This window comes from Mandrillus leucophaeus, unplaced genomic scaffold (genome assembly GCF_000951045.1).
Source record: "Mandrillus leucophaeus isolate KB7577 unplaced genomic scaffold, Mleu.le_1.0 Scaffold118, whole genome shotgun sequence".
NCBI classification, from domain to species: Eukaryota; Metazoa; Chordata; class Mammalia; order Primates; family Cercopithecidae; genus Mandrillus; species Mandrillus leucophaeus.
Window position 1 is genome coordinate 1,246,091 of NW_012100098.1, and position 11,504 is coordinate 1,257,594.

General features: G+C 54.8%; 1 protein-coding gene across 2 annotated transcripts in view; it reads right to left on the bottom strand.

Annotated features, from left to right (window-relative positions):
- Positions 1-1,513: 1,513 nt before the first annotated feature.
- KRT7 (keratin 7, type II) overlaps positions 1,514-11,504 on the bottom strand; it is a 20,084-nt gene continuing 10,093 nt past the window's right edge. For both annotated transcript variants that reach the window (XM_012002257.1, XM_012002248.1), the window contains 3 exons: positions 7,852-8,072; positions 2,225-2,259; positions 1,514-1,844 (listed from right to left, as the gene is read on the bottom strand). In XM_012002257.1, the coding sequence (XP_011857647.1) occupies positions 1,675-1,844; positions 2,225-2,259; positions 7,852-8,072 (426 nt within the window). In that variant the 3' untranslated portion in view covers positions 1,514-1,674. The remainder of the gene's footprint in view (positions 1,845-2,224; positions 2,260-7,851; positions 8,073-11,504) is intronic.

The following is an 11,504-nucleotide window of genomic DNA, read 5'->3' on the forward strand; positions in this document are numbered from 1 at the left end:
GCACCCTGCTTTGTACCGACGCCGCCACGCCAGCAGAAGTCCCAGCCTCCTGAGACAGGCCGGAGCTCCCAGGGTCCCCAGACGTGGGGAAGGAGGGCTTCGGGGCCCAGCTTCCCCACAGGCCCCCACACCGCGCCTTTCCGTCTCGCATCCCCTCCCGCTAGTCCCTTCACTGCTTCCGGGAGCACAGGGCTCCTAGCCCACAGCTCTCCCCACCTCCGCATCTAAAGGACTGTGTCCTCGCAGCCCTAGGCAAAGACCCGGGTCCAGAGGCCTGGATGCCTGTGGCTTCTGAGGGACAGATGGGCCTGGAGCCCCTTGGTGTGGACTTGCTGTGCCTTCTAATCCACTGTCTTCTAATACACGTGTGGGACAGGCCACCTCTCCCGCCTGGCTGCCTGGCTCCCTCCCTCTCCCCTGTGCTTGTCTCAGCATTTCCATTAAAGCTCCTAGTCATATGCAATGCGCCCTGAGAGTCTCTTTTTCTTCTTGCCCACTTCGTCTTCTTAGTCGGGCGAGAGGGCCTTGATCTCCTGACACCTTGGGTGGGAACTTCATCACTGCGGCTGCTGGTCCATGTCTTTCACTCTCCACCCCAGCCCCCACCTCAGCATTTGAAAGTTCCCTGACCGTAGGGTCAAATATACAGATTTCCTCTGAGAAGCCAACACATCCCAGATAGCTCCTCCACCCACACCACCACCATCACCCCCCTGGGATCCCAGACACAGAGGCCTCCCTGCGGCTCCACAGTACCCATCATATGTGCTGCTGCCCATCAGGGACACATTTCTCCATGCATAGACCCTGCCACAGAACACCTGCCACACTGACATATAGAGGCCCCCATCAAGCCCTGACTTAACACAGATGTCCTTCCCCACTCCCATGGATCCAGAAACAAACCCAACCCTCCGTTAAGGTCCTAGGCACAGACCTGTTACGGGGGATCTAGACTCTAGGACCCTCCTCCCATGCACACACACACCTCCTCCCCCAGCCACTACCCCCACAGAATTCGAGATGCAAAGGACCTCTCCAGGGCCCCAGGGCCTGGCTGACCATGAGCCTGGCAGACCCAGCACCAGGAAGGGCTGAGGACGGCTGGCATGAAAGTTGGCTGGGCCACCCGAAACTGGGGCCTGGGGCAGCTGAACGTCTGTGACCTCCTCACAAAAAGAATGTGTTCTGGCAGCTCTGGGCATGGGGGGAGGGAGGCAAACAGCCTTTCTACCCCCTTAGCAGGACAGCACTCCAAGGCCCAAATGCTGGCAGAGCCTGCATTTCCCCATGGCTCATCTGAGTTCCTCAGGAGAATCTTTGGATCAGCCCCAGCCCTGGAGGCCAAGGCTCACACTAGGTAAGCATCCTGCTCCTTAGAGCAGCACCCCATCCCACCATGTGCCTTCTCAGTCTCCTGCACAAAAGGCTTCCTAGTCAGCAGGGAAACCCTGCCTTCTCTAGTCCCGTCTTTCCCCCTGCCCAGCCTCATGAAGCCAGGATACCAGGCACGTGGATCACTCAGGCCTCAGAATGAGGGTGCTTTATTGGAAGCTATTCTGACATCACTTTCCAGACTGTCTCATGGTCTTGGGACCAGGCATGGGAGGCAGGGATGGGAATCTTCTTGTGACTGTGGGCAGTGGCTGGAGGAATGGAGTGGTGGGAGGCAGCTCAGTTGCGGGCACTCCTGCGACTGGTGGATGTGGTCCGGATTGAGTAAGCCTTCAGGGGCCCAGGACCCGCACTGCTGGAGAAGCTCAGGGCATTGCTGCCCATGGTTCCCCCGAGGGTCAGCCCAATGCCACCACCATTGCTACTGCCACCAGTGGAATTCACCACAGCTGGGAGAGAAAAGAGGAGGGCTCTCTTCAGTGTGAGGCTCCCTACCAGGGACCCCATCCCTTCTCTGCACCCCACCCTCCTGTCCCAGCTGCCCCTCTCCCTCACCCCTGCCCCACCCCCATGGGCCAGCCCAGAAGGAGCGTCTAACAGGGGTAGGGCTGCTCCCCAAGTGCTCCCGGCCCCACCCTGCCCTCTTGTACTGCTTCCCAGGCCATTGAGCTGGGAGGTATGTGCTCCAGGGGACCTGCCAGACCCTGCAGAAAGGAATGAGGTTCCTGGCCCCTCCAGCAGGGCCCTGGGCCAGTCTGCCATTCTCTAGACCCAGCCCCGTCTGAACAGCACAAGGGATGCTTCCCACGGGCTGCAGCCAAGGACTTACAGATATTCACGGCTCCCACTCCATCTCCGGCCAACCTGGGGGCAGAGGACAGACAGTGAGGACAGCGCTTTCCTGTCCTCTAGAGAGGACCTGGGAGGGAAGCGCTCTCAGCTCCCTATCCTTCCAGGCCCTAAGCAGGATCATTGATTTTTCCTTCTTGCCCCACACTTCCAGCCTGCCTTCAGCCTTGTAAAAGGAGCAAGGAGGCATGCAGGAAGGGAGTGTTCACTTTGGCCCTTCTGTCCACTGGCCACCTGATCCCAGGCAATGTCTTAGGGCCTCCATTTCCCACCTATGCCTTGGGCCCAACTACAGGACCAAATTCATGGGCTTGTTTGTGAGGGTTAAATCACATAATCTGTCTAAAGCCCTGAGCACCTGGGATTCGGTAAATGGTAGCTGTGTGTATTATTTATGTAGATGGTTGCCTTTCCTCACCATATCATAAAATCCTAAAGGTGTCTGTGCCCTATTGATACTTTTATCCCCAGTATGAGGCCTGGAGAAGTCATTGCTTAATATATGTCAACATAATTAGTGAATCATTGACTGACTGAATGGGGCTCCAGCCAGGACTAAGGAAGGAGCAGGGAGTGGGGGTGGCTTTAAGCAGCCATTGGGGCTGAAACAGGTCTTGCAGTAGAAATTAAAAATCCATTCGAGACAGCTGGCTATGTTTGTTTTGTGACTCACAGCCCCATTGTCACCAAACCCTTGGCCTTGGGGATCAGTTTGCTCTGTGGAGGCAGGGAGGACCTCACTTTAGTAGAGGGAATAAAGGGAGCCTCGCTGGCCTCTGTGGCCCCAAGCCCAGGAAGCAGGCAGAGCAAAGCCTGAGGGAAAGAGACAGGTTTGCTGAAAGCTTCCAGGGGGCTTGCTTAAAAGGCCCCTGCTTGTGCTGGGAGTTGCTGGCACTTGTGGGTGGGGAGAGGGAGCCGGGTGGCAGTCAGGCAGCAACTCTAAGAATTTCTGGTACAATGCCTAAAGAACTCAGACGGAAGAGGCCTGAATGCCCAAGGCCCCAGTGACCTGTGTGACTTTTCTCATTCTAAATAAGTGGGTGTTCTTTTGGTAACTTGGTATTCTTAAAGTAGGCCTCCCAGTTTGAATGAGTTTCTGGACCACAACTCTGATAAGTTAAGGGATAAAAGCAAGGTATCTACCTCCATATCCCCCCAGGGATGGGGGAACCGCATCCTCTCAGAGTACCTGAATCGAAGCCTGGTTATAGCAGCTCAGACTGAGATTAAGCTTTCGGAAGAGGATGTCTCTGCATGCTGTGTGACCTTGGGCACACTACTGACCCATTTCTGAGCTTCAGTCCCCTTTTCTTCCCATGGGAGGAAGCCAGATCAGGTACCACTCTAAGAGTCCCCCACCTCTGACTTCTATGACGACAGAAGGCCCAGGGTATGGGTTCTAAAGAATGTGGGGGCCCTGTGCCCCATGAGAGAGGTGGAAGCAGAGAGAGGCATCTTGGCTGGAGCTCCCTGTGCCCAGATCAGCTTCTGTGTTCCCAGAGGCCTTTGGTGTTCAATTCTTCTTCCCACAAAGAAGACTGGGTGCTAACCCAGGGAGAAGGCGGGTCAGTGGCAGGGGCAAAGCCCCTTCCTCCTCCTCTCCGCCCCCTACTCATACCCTGCAGCCCTGTGTCTCCTCTCCGCCTCCCAGTGCCCAGGCCCTCGGCCCCAGCACCCTGGCCCTTGACCCGAGCACCCCTTCACTCCCCAGTCCCTTCCCTGCTGCTCCATTCATCCTCCATCATGTCTCTCTCTGGCCCCTCAGGAATAATACTCAGAAAAGAAAAAGTTCTTATATACACTCAGCATTTTACAAATGCAAGTTACTTGTCTCTGGGGGTTTCCTTTGTGGATGTTTTCTCTCCTCCACCCTCTGCACCTCCCTGAGGGCAGAAACATGTCCTACATATTCTCTATCGCCATGGTGTCTTACAACAAGCCAAGAATGAAGAGGTTGAGTTCTAACCCAACAATACATACATGAAGGCCCAGCTGCATGGACAGAGGTGTCATGTGGTTCATGAAGAATGTGCTATCAGACTCACCCATTGCAGCCTCCTCTCTGACTACAAGTGAGTCTGCAAATATCTCTGGGGACAAACGAAATTATCCCCCTCCACCACAGTCAGTTAACACCACATGATGTAGCACTCAGTTCTGTAGTGAGAAGCAGCTTGGCGTCCTGCAAGATCCTTGGAGCAGGAATCAGCACACCCTGACTGCACACTGGCCCTGTTCCCTCAATTGATGAAACTCAACCACAGTTTTCCCCTCTGGAGACTAAGGAATCAATCATCTCTGACCTGACTACCTGAATGTGTGCTGAGGATCAAATATGATAACCCTAAGAAGCCACACACACAAAGGGACTGTTATCATTTCAACCTGCCCACTGAGCTTCACACTCCATGGTCTTTCCTTCCAGAAGCTCATCTCATTGAAGGCAAAGAGGCAAGCGTCAGCTCTGTGTCCCCTGCATCCCCACACCCAGTGCCCTGCAGAGGAGGGGCACACAGGAAATGCTTGTAAATGGATGAATGTCAAGCCCCAGACCCCACGGAGCCCTAGAAGGATCCCCTTTCCAGCGTCCTTGTCCTCACCGGCTCTCCTCGCCCTCCAGCAGCTTGCGGTAGGTGGCGATCTCGATGTCCAGGGCCAGCTTCACGCTCATGAGTTCCTGGTACTCGCGCAGCTGCCGCACCATATCCTGCTTGGTCCGCTGCAGGGCAGCTTCCAGCTCCTCCTGCTTGGCACGAGCATCCTTGAGTGCCAGCTCCCCACGCTCCTCAGCCTCGGCAATGGCGGCCTCCAACTTGGCACGCTGTGGGCAGCAGTGCAGCTATAAGCCGGGGCTCACCAGTCTGCCTTCCTGCCTACCCATCCTGCAGTGAGCACCCGGGCAACTTGCTTAAGGTGGCTTCACTGGCACCACCTACTCCCCCAAGTACCAGAGAATCCCAAGGGTTAAACACATAGGTTTGGATATCCAATGCCTATGTTCCAGTTCTGGCTCTGCCACTTACTAGCTATGTGACCATGGATGAACCAACCCTGCTAAGCCAAAGTCCCCTCTTTTCTGAAAGTACAATAATCACAGTGTATGCCTCATCAGGAGATTTTGAGGATGAAATGAAATAGTATACAACATGTCCTTGGCACAATGTCTAGCACACAGCAAGTTCTTAATAAATGCTATTGTGATTATTTTTAATGAATGCTATTATGATTTTCAAACCCCCAGTCCCCCAGCCCCAGCCCCCAGCTGCAGGAGCTCTAAGACCATGGGATCTTAATTGAGTCCCCAGATATCAGGCAGCTAAGAAAGACCAGAAACCACCTATAAAATAGGAACCAGTTGAAAGCAGGCCCAAAACAGGAGGGCCTGGAGCAGACAGACCCTCCTAGATGCCCCCAGATGCCATGAGATGCATGACTCACAGTCCCCGGGTTTGGTGAGGGATGCTCTGGTTCTAGACCTGTGCCTGCCTGGAGCAGCTGCCACTTCCTCCCTGGCCTTAGAGTGCCCTCTGCTTTGGGCTCAGCCCCCATGGCCAGGAGCCTGAATAGTCCCAGGCCTCATTTTGTTTAGCTCAGAGAGCAACACCACATGATGTAGCACTCAGTTCTGTAGTGAGAAGCAGCTTGGCGTCCTGCAAGATCCTTGGAGCAGGAATCAGCACACCCTGACTGCACACTGGCCCTGTTCCCTCAATTGATGAAACTCAACCACAGTTTTCCCCTCTGGAGACTAAGGAATCAATCATCTCTGACCTGACTACCTGAATGTGTGCTGAGGATCAAATATGATAACCCTAAGAAGCCACACACACAAAGGGACTGTTATCATTTCAACCTGCCCACTGAGCTTCACACTCCATGGTCTTTCCTTCCAGAAGCTCATCTCATTGAAGGCAAAGAGGCAAGCGTCAGCTCTGTGTCCCCTGCATCCCCACACCCAGTGCCCTGCAGAGGAGGGGCACACAGGAAATGCTTGTAAATGGATGAATGTCAAGCCCCAGACCCCACGGAGCCCTAGAAGGATCCCCTTTCCAGCGTCCTTGTCCTCACCGGCTCTCCTCGCCCTCCAGCAGCTTGCGGTAGGTGGCGATCTCGATGTCCAGGGCCAGCTTCACGCTCATGAGTTCCTGGTACTCGCGCAGCTGCCGCACCATATCCTGCTTGGTCCGCTGCAGGGCAGCTTCCAGCTCCTCCTGCTTGGCACGAGCATCCTTGAGTGCCAGCTCCCCACGCTCCTCAGCCTCGGCAATGGCGGCCTCCAACTTGGCACGCTGTGGGCAGCAGTGCAGCTATAAGCCGGGGCTCACCAGTCTGCCTTCCTGCCTACCCATCCTGCAGTGAGCACCCGGGCAACTTGCTTAAGGTGGCTTCATTGGCACCACCTACTCCCCCAAGTACCAGAGAATCCCAAGGGTTAAGCACATAGGTTTGGATATCCAATGCCTATGTTCCAGTTCTGGCTCTGCCACTTACTAGCTATGTGACCATGGATGAACCAACCCTGCTAAGCCAGAGTCCCCTCTTTTCTGGGGTGCTAACCCAGGGAGAAGGCGGGTCAGTGGCAGGGGCAAAGCCCCTTCCTCCTCCTCTCCGCCCCCTACTCATACCCTGCAGCCCTGTGTCTCCTCTCCGCCTCCCAGTGCCCAGGCCCTCGGCCCCAGCACCCCGGCCCTTGACCCGAGCACCCCTTCACTCCCCAGTCCCTTCCCTGCTGCTCCATTCATCCTCCATCATGTCTCTCTCTGGCCCCTCAGGAATAATACTCAGAAAAGAAAAAGTTCTTATATACACTCAGCATTTTACAAATGCAAGTTACTTGTCTCTGGGGGTTTCCTTTGTGGATGTTTTCTCTCCTCCACCCTCTGCACCTCCCTGAGGGCAGAAACATGTCCTACATATTCTCTATCGCCATGGTGTCTTACAACAAGCCAAGAATGAAGAGGTTGAGTTCTAACCCAACAATACATACATGAAGGCCCAGCTGCATGGACAGAGGTGTCATGTGGTTCATGAAGAATGTGCTATCAGACTCACCCATTGCAGCCTCCTCTCTGACTACAAGTGAGTCTGCAAATATCTCTGGGGACAAACGAAATTATCCCCCTCCACCACAGTCAGTTAACACCACATGATGTAGCACTCAGTTCTGTAGTGAGAAGCAGCTTGGCGTCCTGCAAGATCCTTGGAGCAGGAATCAGCACACCCTGACTGCACACTGGCCCTGTTCCCTCAATTGATGAAACTCAACCACAGTTTTCCCCTCTGGAGACTAAGGAATCAATCATCTCTGACCTGACTACCTGAATGTGTGCTGAGGATCAAATATGATAACCCTAAGAAGCCACACACACAAAGGGACTGTTATCATTTCAACCTGCCCACTGAGCTTCACACTCCATGGTCTTTCCTTCCAGAAGCTCATCTCATTGAAGGCAAAGAGGCAAGCGTCAGCTCTGTGTCCCCTGCATCCCCACACCCAGTGCCCTGCAGAGGAGGGGCACACAGGAAATGCTTGTAAATGGATGAATGTCAAGCCCCAGACCCCACGGAGCCCTAGAAGGATCCCCTTTCCAGCGTCCTTGTCCTCACCGGCTCTCCTCGCCCTCCAGCAGCTTGCGGTAGGTGGCGATCTCGATGTCCAGGGCCAGCTTCACGCTCATGAGTTCCTGGTACTCGCGCAGCTGCCGCACCATATCCTGCTTGGTCCGCTGCAGGGCAGCTTCCAGCTCCTCCTGCTTGGCACGAGCATCCTTGAGTGCCAGCTCCCCACGCTCCTCAGCCTCGGCAATGGCGGCCTCCAACTTGGCACGCTGTGGGCAGCAGTGCAGCTATAAGCCGGGGCTCACCAGTCTGCCTTCCTGCCTACCCATCCTGCAGTGAGCACCCGGGCAACTTGCTTAAGGTGGCTTCACTGGCACCACCTACTCCCCCAAGTACCAGAGAATCCCAAGGGTTAAACACATAGGTTTGGATATCCAATGCCTATGTTCCAGTTCTGGCTCTGCCACTTACTAGCTATGTGACCATGGATGAACCAACCCTGCTAAGCCAAAGTCCCCTCTTTTCTGAAAGTACAATAATCACAGTGTATGCCTCATCAGGAGATTTTGAGGATGAAATGAAATAGTATACAACATGTCCTTGGCACAATGTCTAGCACACAGCAAGTTCTTAATAAATGCTATTGTGATTATTTTTAATGAATGCTATTATGATTTTCAAACCCCCAGTCCCCCAGCCCCAGCCCCCAGCTGCAGGAGCTCTAAGACCATGGGATCTTAATTGAGTCCCCAGATATCAGGCAGCTAAGAAAGACCAGAAACCACCTATAAAATAGGAACCAGTTGAAAGCAGGCCCAAAACAGGAGGGCCTGGAGCAGACAGACCCTCCTAGATGCCCCCAGATGCCATGAGATGCATGACTCACAGTCCCCGGGTTTGGTGAGGGATGCTCTGGTTCTAGACCTGTGCCTGCCTGGAGCAGCTGCCACTTCCTCCCTGGCCTTAGAGTGCCCTCTGCTTTGGGCTCAGCCCCCATGGCCAGGAGCCTGAATAGTCCCAGGCCTCATTTTGTTTAGCTCAGAGAGCCACCATCCCTGTCCCCTGGGCAAGGACTTCTCTCCCTTCTCACCGGCCATTCTCTGTCCTCAGATCCTCTTCCCTCAGCAGAGGCAGCCTGCCTCTCTGCCAGAGACCGCATTCCCCAGGAGGCCCTCTGACGCTCTGCCCCTCAGCCGTGGCTCAGTGCCCTGCCTTGTCACACTGGTGCCCCCAGAGTTAAGGCCATCCCCACTGCCTCTGGAGACCCCTTGTAGCTCCCCATGATGCTCCTCAGTGGTGGTAGACACCTGGCCCTAGGCCTGGATCTGCCCTGTTGTGTGAGAGGAGAACCGGATGTGGTGGAGGCTGCAGTGTTTGGGAAACCACCATTTGTTATTCTGTGCTTCCCCTCCTGGCCTGGAAGCTGGCCCACTTCATGGGGTGACTAGTGGCCCTGCCTCTGTGCCACAAGGCAGCCTCCGCCCTCCTGTAAACAAGCCAACAGGGCTCCAAGGGGAGGACATTTCTGGGTAAATCACTCCCGTATTCCCCGGACCCACAGCTCATCTGGAAATCAGCTTTCCGAAGCTTCCACATGTGTCGCCTTCCCCCTCTCTCCACTGCAGACACCTGCACAGGCTGAGCTGCCCTGGCCACACCCTACTCAGCCAGGGCTGGGGCCCTTCCCCCATCAACACCTCCAACCCCAGCTTCCAGCAAAGCTCATCCTCCCAGGCAGTCTCTCATCTGAGACCCGTGCCCCTGCCATATGCCAGGTGCTGGAAGAAAGGAGCAGTGAACCAGACAGACAGGCTGCCGATAGAGGGGCTGGGTGTTTCAGGCTGCTGTCTCTGAAAAGGGGTCTTTCCCTAAACCCCAGGGAGGAGAAAGGAACAGCCATGGACAGAGCTGGGAGAACCACATTCCAGGGGGAGGCAACGCCAAGTGCAAAGGCCCTGAAGCATGACCATGCTTGGCAAATGCAAGACACAGGAAGTAGGTTAGCATGGCCAGAGCAGAGTGAGGGGAGTCATGGAAAGTGAGGTTTGGGTGGGAAAGGGCCATGTGAGCCATTATAACGTCTTCCGCTGGCCTCTGTCCCTGCAATGAACGATGAGCTCCCAGGGACAGCACCCTGCACCAGAACCAGGTGCAATCAGAGTGCTCAGTATCAATGTGGAACCAGTGGTGGCTTTCCTCTGGCCAGTCAGCCTGAGTCTCCCTCCACATGCTCTGTGCACATCCAGGACCCTTCTCCCATCAGCCCATGCCAGGACCTGGCCAAGAACATTCTGTCCTGGAGATCTCACAAGGGGGTCTGAAACAGTGGCACCAACTTTGGCCGGGAGAGGGGAAACCTCCTGCTCCGCATCCTGAGTGTGGCCTCAGCTGGCCACCCCTGCATGCCCCAAGGAGCAGGGGGAGCCAGGAGGGCTTGTCCCACCTGATTCTTGATGTTGTCGATCTCAGCCTGCAGCCTCTGGATGGCCCAGTTCATCTCTGAAATCTCATTCCGGGTATTCCGGAGGTCATCCCCATGCTTCCCAGCTTGGGCCTGGAGGGTCTCAAACTGGAAGGGCCATACAGAGAGTTACAGTAGGGAGGTGGGCAGAGAGTACAGGTAACTCATCCCTCTCCCCACCCAAGGAAGGCCCCTGCCAACTTATATTTTCAGGGAAGGACCGTCTGACTCCCATCAACCTTTGCCTGATGCCAGGAGACCAGACAGCAGCGTGAGGAAGGGATTCATTCTCCTCCCAGCCAGCCAGGGAGGACAGACAAGGCTCCGCAGGCCCATCCCCACAGACCCCAGGGCTCCTCCACTCCCACCATGCCGTTCTGCTGGAGAATCACTGAGAGTTTGAGATTCTCACCTGTTCAACACCCAGAACACCCATTTCATAGGTGAGGAGAGTGAGTCTCGGAGAAGAGAAAGCACCACCCAGGGATCACACAGCCTATCAGTGGTGGAATGAGGGCCTGAACCCAGGTCTCCTTGTTGGCATACTTGTGTTCTCGCCCATGCACCATGAATGACTCCCTATCTCTGCAGGGGCAGACCTCTCAATCCTTGCCCCAGGATCCCTTCTTCAGGAACACTGGTTCACCCCAGCACCCTCTCCTGCTACCTCAGCCCCTGCACCATCAACTGTCCTGCCACCATGGAGTAGATGCGATGATTAAGCCTCCCAGGTCTAGAGCCCTCGTATTCAGGATCTAGTCTCTGCTCTTCCATCTCCTAGCTACATGCAGTTGCAAATTACTAAACTTCTCTGTGCCTCAATTTCCTCATCTTTAAATGGGGGTAATAGGCTGGGTGCAGTGGCTCACGCATGTAATCCCAGCACTTTGGGAGGCCGAGGCAGGTGGATCACCTGAGGTCAGGAGTTTGAGACCAGCCTGGCCAACATGGTGAAACCTCCTCTCTACTGAAAATACAAAAAAAATTACCCAGGCATGATGGCACACACCTGTAATCCCAGCTACTCAGGAGGCTGAGGCACAAGGATCACTTGAACCAGGGAGGCAGAGGCTGCAGTGACCCAAGATCACACCACTGCACTCCAGCCTGGATGACACAGCAAGACTCCATCTCAAAAAATAAAAATAAAATACATAAAATAAAATAAAACAAAATGGGGGTAATAATGATGCCTATCTAATAGGGCTGTTCTGTGGATTACATGAGTCAATAGCGGCAA